Source organism: Electrona antarctica, assembly GCF_951216825.1.
Source record: "Electrona antarctica genome assembly, chromosome: 5".
NCBI lineage: Eukaryota > Metazoa > Chordata > Actinopteri > Myctophiformes > Myctophidae > Electrona > Electrona antarctica.
In genome coordinates this window covers 24,602,646-24,620,017 of record NC_136810.1, presented here as the reverse complement: position 1 = coordinate 24,620,017, position 17,372 = coordinate 24,602,646, and the positions used below count along the sequence as shown (strand labels likewise).

The window sequence follows — 17,372 nt, the reverse complement described above, 5'->3', positions numbered from 1 at the left end:
TATTGAAATCACTTTAGTCTGATGTTATTGTTTGTTACCCACCAGTGATATTGGAGAGAGCCAGGGAATCCATGGAATCTCGGACGCTCTGATCCGTATTCTTGAGCTCGCCTGCGATGCACTCCAGGGAGTCGCTGTACCACTGCTGCCCCTCTCCCTGGAAGCCCACTCCCGCCCCGTGCTCCAGCTCCAACTCCTGGATCTTTCTGCTGCTGGCAGGCCCCGGGTGGCTGCCGTAGGCAGAGTCCCCAAGCCCGTCCTGAGACTGAGCCCAGTACATGTCCGCCTGGTACTTCTTACTGGCCAGACTCTGGCTTCCCCTCCCTCCCCCTCCTCCACTCCCACTTCCCCCAGCCTTGGTAGAATCCTGCTTCATCTTGACGTCCGTCTCGGATATCCAGAGGTCGGCGGGTCGGGTGTCGTCGGCCTGTTGGAAGACGCCGTGCTCGCCGAACTTGAGCAGAAGCTGGGTCATGTAGTCCTCGTGCTCGGCCCACTCCTCCTCCCGGTCCTCGGGGGCCTCAGTCTCCTCGCCGCGGCCCCTCCAGAAGCGCTCGTCGGACAGGCCCATGTGGGCCAGCTTGTTGGTCAGAGTGTCGTCGGCGTTCCCGCTGAAGCCGAGGGACTTGTAGTTGACGGAGGGCGAGAAGAGGAGCGACTGGCGGCACTGGTCGGCCGAGCGGCTGCTCTTGCCCATGCGCACGCTGCGGCGGGACTCGCGGGAGCGCGCCGACTTGAAGGCAGAGTCGGAGGAGTCGGAGGCGTGGACGTCCTCTCCCAGGCTGCAGGTCTTGGAGCAGTAGATGCGGCCCTGGCGCGGCAGGAAGGGACAGCCCAGCAGGGAGCTCTTGCAATGGGCACATCTGAAACAGCTCTCTGTGGCGTGCCAGTGGAGGCCATCATAGGTCATCTGGGCATGGTCCACACCTGGAGCAAAACAACATCATGGTGTTAAATACATATTCTTAATGAACGTTTCTAGTAAACAACCATTTGTCCATTTCTACACTCGTAGAGTTAAATTAAGACTGATGATACTACAGTGTAGATTAGGAGGGTCCCAGTGATCAAAAGTATATGAAATGGCAGGTCCATGGCATGATGCACATCAAATTGCGGGTCCTTTAAAATTTAAATGATTGAGAATCATGGGCGTCCCTGGAGGGCGGTCTGTGGGCTAATACGGTAGGTCGATTCAGGGGTCCTTAACACCGCCTTTGCCAGAACGAGGGAACTCGTCTTTCTTTAATTTAATTTAATCTACTAATTAAAAATATTATTACAATATATATATATATATATATATATATATATATATTATTTATTTATTTTATAATTTTCTTGCTTTTACTCACATGTTAGACAGCCTACATACGGATCCGACGTGCACGCGCGTGCTTATTTGTCCTTTTTGTGCTCAAAATGAGACCATCTGGGGTGTTTAGGATCTTAGAAAACAAGCTAAGCTAACGCTGATGCTACCGCCGGCCGGTGCTGCCCCTCCATGAGCAACAACAATGACAATTGGGCTACACCACGTGGTTAGTCAGGGAGCCCTTCTTCTTTGGTTTTTCACGCATTCTTCTGGCACTGGCGCCACTTTTTCCCCTAGAGGGCTGGGATGGATTGTGTTAACAAAGATTGAGAGCCACTGGTCTTACCTATGTGTTCTCCACATGCCTCGCAGTACTCTGCGTAGAGCGACTCGAAGCAGCCGCAGCAGTACGGCCTGCCGTCCTTCATGATGTAACGCTGGCCGCCCAGGATGGTCTCGCATTCGAAACAGGCAAAGTGCTTCATGTGCCAGTGACGGCCTTCGGCCTCCGTGCACTCGTCAGAAAAGATTATCTGCAAACGATCACATACACACACACACATACCCGTTCAGATGGTTTCATCTAACTTTTATTTTTATTTTTTATTTTATTTGTGGCTTTCGCCTTTATTTTATTTTTTTATGGAGGGACAGACAGTAGGCTGACAGGAAAAAATGGGGAGAGAGAAGGGGGGGAAGACATGCAGTAAAGGCCGTCGGGATCGGGAGTCGAACCCGCGGCACACTGCCAGACTGGATTGCCAGCCAAGGTGCCTGGACCACTGAGCCATGGCCCAGGCCATCTATCTTTTATTATGGTCGTTCAATGACTTATCAGGGAGTAACATTCAACAGGAAGACTCCTGTTTTCTGACAAATAATTCTGCGTGCGTTAAATATATTTTAAAACATCTTCCCATGGACCACCTGTGATTATGTCACGGCCCACTATGAGTCCCATGCAGTACAGTAGATGTTGCCAGGTCTCACCTCATCGCAGGCAGAGCAGCGTGGTTTGAGGAGCTCGGCATGGTGTCTTCCACAGTGGATCTTCCCTTCCTGGAAGAAGTAAATCAGATCCACCAGCAGCTCACTGCAGGTGGAGCAGGCAAAGCATGCTGGGTGCCAGCAGAGCCTGGTGCCGGCCCGGGATGCAAACACCGCCATTTCTCCCCCGTTGATGTTCTCACCGCACTGCAATATGCAAATGTAAGATGGCGCATGATTATGAGAATGTGGCACACACAATACGGCAGCAAAAAACATACCGTGATGAAAGTAGAATGCCAGTCAGCTATGGCTGCTGAGACTCAGCCCTATATGAGCCCTATATCCTTATTTGTGATCAGACCCATACAACCTGTCGTACATAATTTGGGCATGTGAAAATCGTTCAAAGAAAATTCAGAAATGTTTTGAATTGAAGTTTCCAATATCGTGATGCATAGTGAACTTGTAGATTTCCAACTGTATGTCCACCATCGATACCATTGTAGGACAGGGCTTATGTTATTAAAGCTGTCCATTTGTAGAGACTAGAGAGGAACAAAAACAGCTGGACAAAGACGAATGGAGGGGGAGCAGAGAGCTGCAGATGTGCAGCTATGTTTTGAGAAGGTTTACTCCTGGGCATGCTGAATGATGTTGTAATTCATACAATATGAAACTGAAACAGAGACACTGTCCCAAGCCACTGCACAACAGTAATAGAGAGAGAGAGAGAGAGAGGCCTGCATGCATTGGTGGCAAATCTGTTTTATTTGCATGGCTGATACTGGGCTCTGTAAGCAGAGTAGATGTTTTACATACTGTGGTTATATAGAACACGTCTACATCCCAGCTGACCTCTCGCCTCTGAATTCAGCTTCATTCATACTCTATTGCACGGTGGTGCAACAATGTTGTACACAGTGCTGGCTCTGTGTGTACATTTCTGTATTATTATATTATTAATTATTGTGTCTTTATTATTTAAAGTCCAAACAACATCTCACTGCTTGTAGGCTACTAAAATCCAACAACTGTCTTTGTAGTATGTGTGTGTGTTATATGTGCTAAATAACATTTGTATGCCATGTCCCCCCTCCCACCTCAGCCCCCCTTGCTATAAATTACTTTGAATCAAGTACAGGGTCCGTTGAGTACTTTGTTCACCACTGGTCGTACTACTCAGGTGTCTAAATTAAGCCTAATACTCGTATTAGGCATTTTGACGTTCTGTGTCGCTTGTGTAATGTTGAGGAAAGAGCGGCGGGGCTTACATGCTCGCAGACACTGTGGAGAAGATTGCGGGGCAGAAGTTTGAGTGTTCCCCTCCCCAGGGCCTCCTTCTTCCTCTGAACACTGAACATGTGCAGCTCTTTCTTCTCCTCCTCACTGAGGGACTGGCAGTAACGCACCTACAGTATGGAGAAGTACAGAAGGGTTAGTCACCAAAAGGTTTAATTCACGCACCAATAAATGAGAGCTTCTTGTGTTTTAAAAAGGGGCCTCACACTGACACATTCTTTTATGGCCGTTGTCCATTGAGATGACATTTTGGTTGGAATATCCCTTTGACTTTTACCCTAATGCAAATATCAGGCAGTGGATCTAATAGCCATGACTGTCACTCATCAAAAGAGGTTATAAAGTGAGTTAAGTATGGGAGAGGGCAGAGTGCATACCAGAACGTTTTGGAACAAAGGTAACATGTTGACCCCCGCGTGGCCTTCCTACCCCCTGCCTTCACACCCCCGCCCACAGCCTCTAGATTGAGAACCTCATTTTTTACAACGGCCCCTTTTTGGACTGATGTCTCCCAAAACCCTTAACAAGGAGGAAAGCAGACGTTTACACAAATAAGGCCCTGTGTTTGGAGTGAAATCAAGGGAACGGGCATACAAAGGACGCTGAGGCATGCGGCTCGCTACCACTGCGGTGGTGGTGGGCATCACATAAAGACCCTTTCAACCTGCGTCCCTCTCTCCCGCGGAGCCGTCCCCATAAAAACCCACCACTATGACAGGAATCCTGCTGGTGGGCAGCCCCCCCCCCCCCGGCAAACATCATAAAATCATCAAGTCAAAAGTCACATTGTGCCCCCGCGCTACAAGGCTGCAAAATTGCCGAACAAAAAATCCCCCAGGGTGTGACGTCAACGTGAATGCCAAGTGCCTCACAGAGTGCGATGGGTGGCGGCGGGCGAAATGTACGGCAAGGTTGTTAACAACTCTGTGGGCTTAGCAGGCAGAGGACGGACACAGCTACTCAAACAACATGAAGGAGGGAGCAGCAGCAGGGGTCGTGGTGGGAAAATGGGCGCTGGCTGCTGGGATGCTTTGTTCTAACGCTGGCTTTAATTAGAGGGCCTGCTGGGGGGGAATTTTATGATACTCAGAAATCATTGCATTATGCACACAAACATGAATATAATTACGCAGGGACACGCGTGTGCGCAGTCTGCGCACACGGCCATGCACTTATAATTATGAATGCATGGATTGGACGTGCATTTATGTTTAGATAATGTGCATGTGAACGCAGAATATGTACCTCATTATCATGCGGCGGCAGTTGATAAAGAAGCTGTTTGATTCTGTACTTCTCTCCTGGACTGTTGACGTAGGGAACCTTGTCCTCAGGCAGACAGGAGAAATATAACTGGACCTGGAGGAAGCACAAGATGAAGGAGGAAAGAAAAGCATTAGGCATTGGAACAGTGCAGTGCATTGAGATCTAAATGGGCCATAAGCTTTAAAGTTGAGTCTGGGTGTGTTTCTTAAGCCTGTCAACAAAATCCATTATTGCTGCTGCTGATACACGAACTGGAGTTTTAGTGATGCTTTTGTTTTTACTTAAACTGAACGTTGTACGCTTGTATACTGTAGGTATGTTTCATGACCCTACGCTCTTAGGGTCTACAGTCAAAACAGTTGTCATGGGCAAGGCTTCAACTGTTTTGTTTTGAGAAACGAGGTTTGCTTGTGGTAACAGCAGCGATGCTATTATTCTCATGATAGTCAACAATCCAACCAGGATTTGTGAACCTGTCTTTTCCCAGGAGAGGAAGGGTGATGAGACACGTCCTGGATCAGCTCTGTCCACAACGTATGTGAGAACTAGATCGACTACGACTAGTGGAATCACTTTTTTTTTCTTTGAGCTTTTAAACCCCCAATGAGCTTTGTTTCATGGTGAAATTATTACTACCAGAAATCCCCAGAAAGTCCCCCGTATATAGGCTACTGTGGTATATACGGTACTGTGATTTTATTTTTTTAATTAAATCTGTGTGTTTTTTTTATTAAATCTAGATTGATCCATCCAAAATGAGTATGTGAATACTCTTTTATTATAGGTCCGAATGGGCTACATGTGGGACAGTGGAGAAGGAAGGGCTGGGTGTCTTGAAGTATCTCTGTGGACCCCTGAGGGGCTAACCGAGGGCTCACTTTATGAGGGAGGGGGTCATTATGGTGGGCTGGATAAAGAGGTGGGGATGTGCTTCTTCTGTATATGGGAAGATTTCCTGCTGTGTGTGTGTGTGTGTGTGTGTGTGTGTGTGTGTGTGTGTGTGTGTGTGTGTGTGTGTGTGTGTGTGTGTGTGTGTGTGTGTGTGTGTGTGTGTGTGTGTGTGTGTGTGTGTGTGTGTGTGTGTGTGTGTGTGTGTGTGTGTGTGAAGGGGGGGGGGGGTCTCCTCAATTTACCCTGACAATCAAACTAACTTTTGTCACCACCGTAAATTATGCACATTTCCATGTTGCTATTGCCCCCTCATGCAGCTTCCCTCCTGGGGCTGTCTGGGGAAACGGTCAGCTCTCACCCACAGCCCACTGTAATGATCACCCCATCATGCATAGTCCATTCAGGGCAACGGCTGCAGTAAAGTCACTACAGTTTACCCACACCTTTCCACACAAAAGGGCACTACGTATTTGGGGACTTTAGGGCTCTCTGTTGCTGGGTACCCCCTTCTCGTACCCATCATCCACTCATTGCTTCCATGTGTGTTGTTGGACCATGGTAAAGAGGGAGAGGAGAGGAGGAAAGAGAGTCAGGGATAGAGAGATAAGGAGTGAAAATTGAAGGGCAGAATGAGAGAGAGAGAAGAATACTAAAGAGGGAAAAAGTGATGCATGCCAAATATGTCCTTGCGAGGTGCAGACCCAGGAGAAACAACATGAAAACAAAAAGTTCCAGATGCCATTTTTATTGGACTCAGTCGGGGCCTTCGTCAGGGTCTCAAGGGTTGTTAAGATCCTGACGAAGGAGTAAAAATGTTGCCAACCCTTCCTTTTCGTTTTCAGATAAAAGGGGGTAGGGGATGCGTGAGAGGGCATGTTAACCATGTCGTTCCTATCTTCGCCATGTCATAATAGGCGAAGGTTTGGCTAAAATAGGTGACAATTCGGAGAAAGCAGGTGATCATTAAGGAAAGATATCTGGTCTACAAGCTCCCAGCTCTTTGCATCGTCATTGTGTTGTAAAGCTTGTAGGTTGACTATTTTTGTCGCTATTTGTCACACTTGTGGTTAAAAAGTCCTATACTGCCGGCAACAGCAGGCTCCGTCCACTGAGGTCTCATCTGGCATCTGGCAGATTTCTGATAATCACAAACAGACTTCACCACACCGCAGTGTGTAAATAAAAGATACACACATCCTGCCTTTAAGTGGCTGTTGGAGAAAGCCCGACAAATCTGCCCTCTAACAAAAAACCTTTTTTCTTTCTTTTTTTTCTTTTTAAGATCAAGACTTTTACGAAATACGCTGGCCACCTCTTCCATACGTTCCTCTAGGCTTGTAGTTGGGATGTTATTCATGAATGTGCTAAATAGCCTTTATCTGGGCCAGGGAAGTGGGGAGTTAGAATCAGGTCATGGCTGTTTTTATCCTCAATCAGGAGTAGTATATACACCATAGCGTCACTGTAGCTCCTCCAATTAATTGCAGCAATATGTAGTTTGTTTAACTATTTGTAAAAGCACAGAAAAACTAAAGAACAGACACCAAACAAACAGTCTAATACAGTGGTTCTCAATCTCATTCTCAACCCTTTGTGGATCACTTGTTATGCGGTCAGCTGGGTGGGAATTTTCAGATCATTTCTATCGATTGTGTTCCACCTTGGATCAATGTACCATAATGTAACATAGTATACATTTTAAGTTCTTATTTATTGGTATCACTTTTTAATATTCATATAAAAACATACAACTGAGCTGACCTGCACAACACTATCTAGCTGCTACACAAAGAGGTGTCAGTTTGCCTGGAAAACACCTAGATCAAGTATTCCCAAACTTTTGTAACTTTTTTTTAATGTTTGAACACTTTTAATTTTCGATTTTCTTTGTACTTTTCTGAAAATTCTTTTTAAACATTTGTTGTAGAAAAGGTTTAGAAAAAACTGGTTATTTACCCGTCGTAACCCATAAAAAAACCTGGCCCGCGACTCCAAATAGGATCATGCCCCTATGTGTGGGGAAACACTGAACACTGACGTGTGACTCACCTGTTCAGGTCTGAGTCCAGGTGGGACCCAGGCATACTCCTCCAGGGCGCAGCCCGAGTCATCATCGGAGGTGGAGCTGCGCTGGAAACCGAAGGTCAGCTTGCTGACTTTCTGCTCCATCGCCGCGTCGCGCTGGCGCGCCCCACCTTGGTAACCTGCTGCCGCCACGGTCACACCGTCCAGGCTCATCAGACGCTCCTTCTACTGGATGGAGGGGAAGGACGAGGAGAGAGAGAGAGGAAGGGAGACACAGGGGGGGAAAGAGAATGAACAAAATGCATCATCGCGAGGGAGGGTGTGGAATCTGGAAATCATAATTCTACGACATGGGCAGATATGCGATGGGAAGGCAGGGCGAGAATGAATGGACAGAGACCGGAGGAGCCGAGGAGGCATAGTTAGCAGCATACAGGGCGGAGGGGAAAAAAGAGCTAACGAATGATTACACAAGACTAATCTCCCGCACGGTGCTATCGTCACGCTGTCTCATGCATTTCTACTGGCTGCCTTCCCATCACCACCAGCTGAATCACACCACCAGCTCTGTCCTGCATATTTCATGTGGGCAAAGCCCCTCCTGTGCGCCCGTATCTGAGCAAGCCTTTCTGGGGTCCCCAGTGACCACTCTCCCATTTAAAGACACTCATAATGGGAACTGTAACCCTTTCCCTTCCACTGTGGCGAGATGTCACCCATCTGTCCCCTTCAAGTGGCTTTTGCTGAGGGTTTTAAGGGCCATTAGGAAATTCCAGAAGCTTCTCGAGGTGAAGTCTGGACTTGTTTTAGTGACAAATAACAAGCAGCTTACCACTCATGATTATACAGTAAATGCAGAAACGCACAGATTTATGTGCAACGTCTCGGGCTATGATGGAATAGACGCCGCATTCTTTCCGCATGCTGTAATTTGGTTTTCCCTCAACACGCGAAAGAGCAACGCCAGACGTTGGCCAGTCATCGCTTCAAGGTTTCACCTTTTCTGCACCGCACATGTCCGGGTGAGCAATCATTTTTTATTCCACTGAGGTGCTACGCAGGGGTCTCCCTGGAGGGCCTTGGAACACGTGGGAAATGATGACGGCTTGATCATCGGAGCCGGAGCTCTGTGTAAACACGGGCCAGGCCACAGGGAAAACATACACCCTGTGGATAAGACAGCCATATGGGGAATGTCCACAAGCCTGCTCCCTCCCTTCATCTCCCCTCTCTTCTCTTTCTTTCCCTTGGAGCTGTTTGTTTTCCAACCTGTCGCGGCCGAATGTCTGATCATCCTTTCATCTTCTGGACAGATAGACCAATGCCAAACAGGTGAAGGAGGGAGGGAGGGAGGGAGGCTATGGATTGAGGGACGAACGGAACGGGTGGACGGATGGGGTCGACTCACACTCTGCTGGACACTGACAGCAGAATGGGGGGATGAAAATGTGGCAGAGAGAGATCAAAGACCGGCGGTCTGGCACAGTGCTGACCTACGTTAGATGGGGCCCACACACCAACAGCATGTTTTTGTGCAACATTCACACACTTGACAAAGATTACAGGGAGCAATTAGGCTGTGTTTAATGAAAAGGCCATGTGACATGCCTGTCACATCAGCAGATCACTGTCCAAGAGCTAGGACACATACAGTAGGTTTGGACATTTTAAGTATGTGTACACCTCGTCTGCAACGTGGCATCACTGGCTTGGGCAAGAAAAAGGGAGCCCTTTGGATGTGTTCAGGGCCTGTGTAATCTAAAATAAACTTCTGTCCATGTTCATCCAAAACAGACTGTCTTCTAAGCCTCTTCATTCAAATAGGTGGCAAGTGTTTGGTTCAAAAAGTCACGATGAATGTGTGTCCAGTTGTGGTCATCTCTCATGGACCAGGGGCTCTGACTGAGATCAAATGGGAGCCCGGCTAGTGACCAGAAGCCTGGCCTTTTCACCCTACCCCCACCCCCCACCCCCCAATGGCCAGTGAGGGCACACAGGGCTGTGGGGAGACAGCTGAGAAAACCCACCACACTTGACTGCAGCCTTTGAAGAACGCAGGACAGTAGAGGCTCCTGAAAAGCTGCGCTCTCCCCTGGAATGTAATACATGCACGGGTCCCTGGGAGCGCACGGCTCCCATGCGCGCATAGAGGGAATGTGTTCATTTACACCGAAGGACACATGGACGCGCATAATGCATGCAAGCACACACTATTGCGTGAACAACACGATACTGTGGTGATACATTTAAAGATAGCTAAAACCATGCATTCCCATTCATTCTCAATGAATGGGAATGAATTCTCCCCTTCTCAAACTAAATTGTGTTGTATATATATGGAACATAACCTACTGTGAAGCTGTTCACATAAAGTTTACCTAACTTTGCTACTACAGGGAAAACATGCACATGTACATATGTTACTATTATTTTTACACTTTGATTGCTCTTTCTTGCACTCATTATTCTTGTTTTCTGTGCTTGCTGTGCTTTTGTTGTTGTTTGAATGTTATGCTATCTATATGCTGCTGCATTGTCTGTAAGGAAGCCAAACAAAAATAAGTTTTACTCTTATGTACCTGTACACAAGATGTAACAATAAAATACAACCTTGAACCTTAAACCTTCATTCATGCCCCAAACCTTTTGGCTACATTTAACCACTTAAACCCACCCAGGGCTCTATACTTAGTCCCCTCCTTTTTTTTAATCCCCGAAAATAGCTGATCTACAAGCTCAGTGTTGTATCGCATTGCAATGTGTTGTGAGCTTGTAGATCGTCTATTTTCGTCAAATGTCCGCCTATATTTCCGCAGAATGTTTGCCTATGATGACATGCCCGGAATAGGGACACAGTCCACTGCGGTTCAATACGTATACTAAGGAGTACACTACACACACACACACACAAACACCCTGGCCAAGGCCACTGACCGGGGGGTGTCAGTCAGCTGTACGTTTCAGCACCCTGTTTCTCATTAAGCGACAACTCTTTCAGAGATACTGTAGTATAGCACGCAGCGTGCCAGAGTAGCCCCCTGTGGAATGATTAACTACCAAGCACCACAACACAACAACATGGCATGGCAGGCCAGACACCAGCTATTCATACCAACTCATATCCCTCAAGGACAAGGCAGGCCGCTGCACACCCGCCCGGCACCATATCTCATGACAACTGGTGTCCTCTCAAGCACAGCCTGCCAACTCTCTCTCGTTGAGTTCCTCGGGACACCAGCGTGATGGATAGCGGCGGAGGCAAATCTCTGGGGCCGCTCAGTGACTCATGAATGCGCTGTTGCCCACAAAGCGTTAAGTCAGGCGCGTTGGCTTATGACACCTCCCATTAAAAGGCCTGTGATGCCCGAAACAAAGGCACCTTTGTGTGTGAATCAACTAAGGGCTTGTTCCATCAGGAGCCTGTTTATCTCTCTTTCTCTGGGTCTTCTTCCTCTTGGAAGATGTGGTCTGTTATCTACACATTCATGACACTTAAAAGCCCACAAAGCCAGATAACCTGTCTTCAGATGAGCAAGAGGGGCGAGAAATTAGACACTGTTCTATTCACATCCATTGACTTGCAAATGGGAAACCGAAATAACCCAGCAAAAATGCGGCCTTGTTTTGAGGGCGGTTTCACATGGGAGAGATAGCTATAGATAACTATAGGCAGGTTCAGTAAGGAGGAGCCAAGAGACTGACTGTTATTCAGGCACACACACACACACACACACACACACACACACACACACACACACACACACACACACACACACACACACACACACACACACACACACACACACACACGCACACGCTGCACCACCACGTGCGCTACATTTGCTATAAAGATGTTCACTTTCACATGTCGGCCAAGTCTCCTCGATGATGTCACACACCCGCCAAACCTGACTCAGAGGAATGCCTGGCTCGATTTGAAGCCAAATCTACAAAGTGGAATACAGGATATAAACCACTGCTCAATCTCTCTCTCTCACTCACACACACACACACACACACACACACACACACACACACACACACACACACACACACACACACACACACACACACACACACACACACACACACACACACACACACACACACACACACACACACACACACACACACACACACACACACACACACACACACACACACACACACACACACACACACACACACACACACACACACACATCTGCTAGTATGCTAATTTCCCCCTCCACATGTGCACCGGGTCATTTCCTCAAAGTCAACTTCCTTAACCTCCTGGGTGCCAGAACCATTCATATACAACTAACTTAACCACGGTATGAATATTGACTCACCACCGGCCACATTGTGACTCGTCACTTTTTTTCTTTTTGCTCTGGCTTTTTCAAAGTTCTGCTTCTGCAACAAGGGACCAATGTTTTAGTTTAGCGTATTAACTGCCTCTGCCGCACAACCCCCCCACCTCCCCCCATAGCCCTCCTCCACCCACACACTGGCCTAACCCCTGCGGTACTGAATGTTTAACAACCCCTCTCTCTTTTGTAAAGGTGCTTGTTAACATGGCTTTGGGAGCTCTCTGTAGCCTGCATATCTGACTGATCTGCCCACAGACAGCCAGAGGGACGGGGGAGGGAGGCAGGGGGGTGGATGGGGGAAGGGGTGGGGGGGAGGGGGCACAGAGTTTAAGAGGAATGGAGGAGCAGAGATGACAGGGGTTGATATCAGATCAAGACCATAATAATGAGATAACTGGCGTGGCATGAAAAATGAAAATGTTCATATGGCTCTACAAAAGAAAGGAAATTGTACGTCAAGTATCGATGGATCAAAGATCAACAAGGCATGTGGATCTACTTTAAAAAGCTAAACCTATACACTTTGTTGGCTGGAGCCCCCCTGGGTATATACTAGCCTAGGCCCCCTCCTTTTATCAATCTACACTACATTTCTCTGCCAAAAATAGATCAGCAGCTTTTTGCTGAATGTTCACCTATTTTTGGCCAAACGTTTTTTTGCCCAGAATAGGGATACTAGGTAGAATAGGTTTCAAGTGGTTTAATGGATAGATATAAATTGATGTGCCGCAAGGATTCACCAGCTTATATGTGCAATATGAAGAGGTCATGTGCTAAATAAATAATAAACATATAGTTCTGTAAGTCTAACTTACGCTCAAATTATTTTCTGTTGTCCTGTTTTTGAAAAAGATAATGTATAACAAGCTTGTTATGCACTTAAACCCTATTTCTATCTGAACATTTTTGAAAAAGAATTGAAGCAAATTAACAAAACCATTTCATGTTGACTGTCCAAAGAAAATGTGATGTTTACTGATTTTGTCCTGTCTGTGAGGTCATTCAACACTGTACCAGGCCTCTTGCTGGGCCTTGTATTCAGGCAAAAAAAATACAGTGACATTTTTAAAGCGTATTTGACCAGACTTATAACCAGAGCCCTCTTACAAATCCAGACATTGGAGCCATGGATTAACAGCCCTTGAGACGCGAACAGGAAAAATAAGCAGCTCCTGGTCTGAATTACTGTCTCTATTCCACTAGGAAATGGTTGATGGACATGCACGCAGGCCAACACAGTGCTCTCTGTCAGTCCGGACCAGCCCAACATGTTTTACTTGGCTCACACTAGCCTGGCCCGTGTAGGATAGGCTCTACTTGAAGAGAAAACAAGATATTCTGTTCAAAGTCTGCACTTTTCAGAGCTCTGTCGAGTCTGTTTTTCACCAAAAAAAAAAGAAGATATTTCTCAGCTTAAGAAATACACAGTAAATTCTAACTCGTAGTCAAATTATCAGCCTTCTGCAATACGGCATGTTTATACCCCGTGCAAATAACTATTGTAGAGGGCATTCTAGATACGTCATCATGTGACAAAGCAGATTAGATCTGAGCGACACTTTGTGACTAAACTGCCTCATGTGAAATAACCACAGTAAATCAGTATTTATTACACCTTGAACTTCATTGATTTAATCCAGAAGTCTAGCGAAATGTGATATCCTAAAACTAAAGTACCACGTCATTCATTCATGGTTCCTTTCCAGAACAAATGGTTTGACAGCATGACTACAACAATGCCAGCGTAATTTAACAGAAACATACAAGAGCTTATGCTTATGTGTTGAGGTGCTATATGGGAGGGTGTTTATCCAACACCAAATGGATGGGAGAGTGACATACAGAGAGCTACGCAGAGAGCGAGAGAGAGAGACCACCTCCTTGCACTCACTGTCCTAACCTGCACCCCGACACATGTTGCCGGGCTGTCACATAGCTGACATCAAATAGTATAGTCTGTATCCCACTGCATTCAAAGCACACACACACACACACACACACACACACACACACACACACACACAGTACACACACACACACACACACACACACACACACACACACACACACACACGTGCACACACGCACGCGCACACAGCACATCTGTGGTCAGGCTGTAGAGGTGATCTTAAATCAGCTCTTTTGTAGTTAGTTGTGGCACCCTTCACTTCAGTCCATCTCAGAAAGGGCTACAAGGAAAAAGCTTTTGAAGAACTGGTTTTGAGCCAAGTCTGGTTCAGAAGCTGAACTGCAGTGCAGAGAGAGTTCCATCTAATGCTTTACTTTAATGATATGGCAGGCCGCATCGTGGGTCTTTACGTGAATCGCATAACTCCTGATGAATACCCTTACCCCTGTTAGAAACCTCTAGACTAGGGACATTCTACATTATCAAAGATTCATATAAAATATAATAACAAGTTAACCTGAAAAAACAAATCTGCATTATACATGCTCATTAATTTAGTATCAAAGGACAATTCAGTCAATTATTTGACAACACATCCACATCTCAAGTGACATTCCACTGCCTGGAAACCAGACTACAGTACATTTCCCTTAACCAGCTCCCCTGTTCGCTCGGTGGTCTTACCTCCGTGCAGGGGGGGGCTCCTGAGGCGATCTGAAAACGGGGTCTTATCACCACCACCACGATAGCCAGTCCTAGATTGTGTTCCAGGCTCCTGGCTCCATGTCTCTCAGCCTGCCTTATCCTTTTCTCTCTAAGTCCAGAATGGCAGCACACGGGCTCCTCTAGCAGATCTCTGGGCACAACTGCAACCCATATCAAAGCCCAGACTGTAACAACCCAAGGATGTGTGTGTGTGTGTGTCAGTCTGAGTGCGTGGGAGAGTGTCTGAGAGGGTGTGTGAGTGAGTGTGTGTGTGTTTGTGTGGACTGTGTGGAGGAGCCCACAACCAGATGGCTGGTTATTCCACCCCTCTCTCTCTCTCTCACCCTCCCACCCCAAACTCCCAGTCCAGCCCATTAACCTCAGCCCAGCCAGTCAGGGCAGGACATGGCAGGGCAAGGCGTCTCCTCTCTTGAGATCCTCCCCTCGCACTTCAAACAGAGTCCCAAAATGAGAACCATCAGTAAGACTGGAGGATGCAGGAACTGCGCTTAAGTGCTTTAAGGACCACATGAGCGATGCCACATCTTGCTTTTACCACATTGACCACCTCTGTATCCACAACAGCCTTCATATGACATTCCTCTCTATCCACTGCTCAACGATGTGACCTCGACCTTGGCTTTGTGAGCCAAAATATGATTATTGTTTGTTCCTATCATGCTATCAACAGTTTCAAACAAGCCCCCAGGTCTGTTCCAAAGACACCGGCTATCTGTGCAATCTACAGGCCGTTTTGCGTATGGAAATCAGACAAAATCTATGCAAAGCAGTTCCTTCCACTAGGAAACTGTGTCGGCAGCTGCCTGACAGAATGATGGGTAAAAGCTTTGAACTCTGATCTCAGCTGATCTCAAGTGCCTCTCTCTGATACGGTGCATGTATAGCGTAGCGTCCCAACAACTTGCAAATAATAGCCTGAACATCTGTGCACATTTATTGGAAACATGGAACAACATACAATACATAATAATCGTTGACACGCCAGATTAGCTCCACCACCAATACCTGGATGTCAAAACGCAGTCAAATCCTGAGTGCAAATTTATCTCTGAGTTAAATGAACACTCTCGATTTCACGGTGTAGTCACCCAGTGGTCAGTGAGTTGACCTTTCCCTCTCCTTCAACTCCGAAGGAATGTCAGAAGGTGAGGCCCTTCCTGTTGCCTCAGAAAACAAAAACGCGACCAATTCGGGTCAAACTCTGGACAGTTTAGCTTGTTTTGTGGTGGGCGGCTTAGTTACAATGTCAAAGTGTTACTTTCTCCCTGTTAGTCCCCAAGGACCTGTTTATGGAGTGCGGTGACCAGACGTCCCGGCTTTGGCCGGAAATGTCTGTAAAACACTAAAATGTCCCAGTTTTCAACTGCCAAACTGTACTGATTTTCACCACAATTAAAATAACACTTAGTTTATTATGATATGTTCTGTGCAGTCAGAATTGAGACAGCCTGGAAGGAAATTCAAGGCTGATCACTGAGCACGGTTCAGCACAGTTAAGTTCGATTCACAACCGAACCAGGCTGGGGTGGAAACACCAGCAGAACCACACCGAACCGAACCGTATTGTGCAAAAAAAATAAAAAATAAAATAAAGGCGGGGGTGGGTGGGATAAGTGCTAAAATAATTTTCTACAAGCTCACATGTTGCATCGCGGCCCGTTGTGAGCTTGTAGATAGCCTATTATTTTGAAAATAAGGGTCACCCTAAGTTTGTGTCAAACTCTGGACCTTTAGCTTGCTTTGTGGTGGGCTTAGTTACAATGTCACAGTGTTACTTTCTCCCTATCCCCAAGGGACCTGTTTATAGAGTCCCTGAGAATTAATGTGTCTCGGAGAAAAGTCAAGCTTAACCTTTTCAGTTCTAAGTTTGGCTGTAGTATAGAGGGTTTATGCACATCGTACAGTACAACATTTTATTAGGAAACCGGGAATCTGTTAAATGGTTAGAAGAACCGCTTCCTTTATTAACACTTCAGCAGATGTTTAATTTGGTGGAAATGACCTCAGTAGGTTCTATGATCCATGTGCTTGTGTGTGCGCACGTGCGTGTGCTTTGGTGCATGCGTGTGTTTGTGTAGAGTAGACTGTGGACAAAGACTTTGTAGCAAGTAGCAACCAAGGCCAGAGCAGGAAGGCCCCTTCACAACAGATCCCAGTACAAACCACAAGCCTTTTGTGCTGGTCCAAAAGACTCAGTGGCCCACCCCATTAGCAAGTGTTAAAGGGGTGGGACAACTGGGCATCCTGCCTGGGGGGGCATACAACAAATATAATGTGATGGTGAAAAATTAACTTACTATCAAAAGTTGGAAAGCCAACCTGGCAAAGCCAGCATGACTGTAACCAACCGTACTCATAATGATTCCTTGTTGTGTTCAGGACTGCTTAATGAGGACACATTTGTAGCTCCCAATTGAATTGGGAATGAATGGAGGGAAATTGAATTCACCCTCCATTCACAGTTAGTTGAGTGGATAAAAGTTGACTAGCAGGTTGTGTAAGTTCAAAGAGACGACATGCATTGTGACTTAAGAACGTTTGAATAACCAGCGGTCACACAGGAAACGTTCCATGTTCCAACGGAATCAACAACTTC

At 46.6% G+C, this 17,372-nt stretch overlaps 1 protein-coding gene across 2 annotated transcripts in view; it reads right to left on the bottom strand.

The window, feature by feature from the left end:
• prickle1a (prickle homolog 1a) overlaps positions 1-17,372 on the bottom strand; it is a 33,225-nt gene that overhangs the window by 2,534 nt on the left and 13,319 nt on the right. Inside the window, exons 1-7 of one of the 2 annotated variants that reach the window (XM_079500913.1) lie at positions 14,735-15,049; positions 7,811-8,014; positions 4,850-4,963; positions 3,577-3,714; positions 2,306-2,509; positions 1,662-1,848; positions 43-927 (exon numbers count right to left, since the gene is read on the bottom strand). In XM_079500913.1, coding sequence (XP_079357039.1) covers positions 43-927; positions 1,662-1,848; positions 2,306-2,509; positions 3,577-3,714; positions 4,850-4,963; positions 7,811-7,999 — 1,717 coding nt within the window. In that variant the 5' untranslated portion in view covers positions 8,000-8,014; positions 14,735-15,049. Of the gene's footprint in view, positions 1-42; positions 928-1,661; positions 1,849-2,305; positions 2,510-3,576; positions 3,715-4,849; positions 4,964-7,810; positions 8,015-14,734; positions 15,050-17,372 lie in introns of those variants that run through there. The other variant, XM_079500914.1, reaches the window with a different exon arrangement.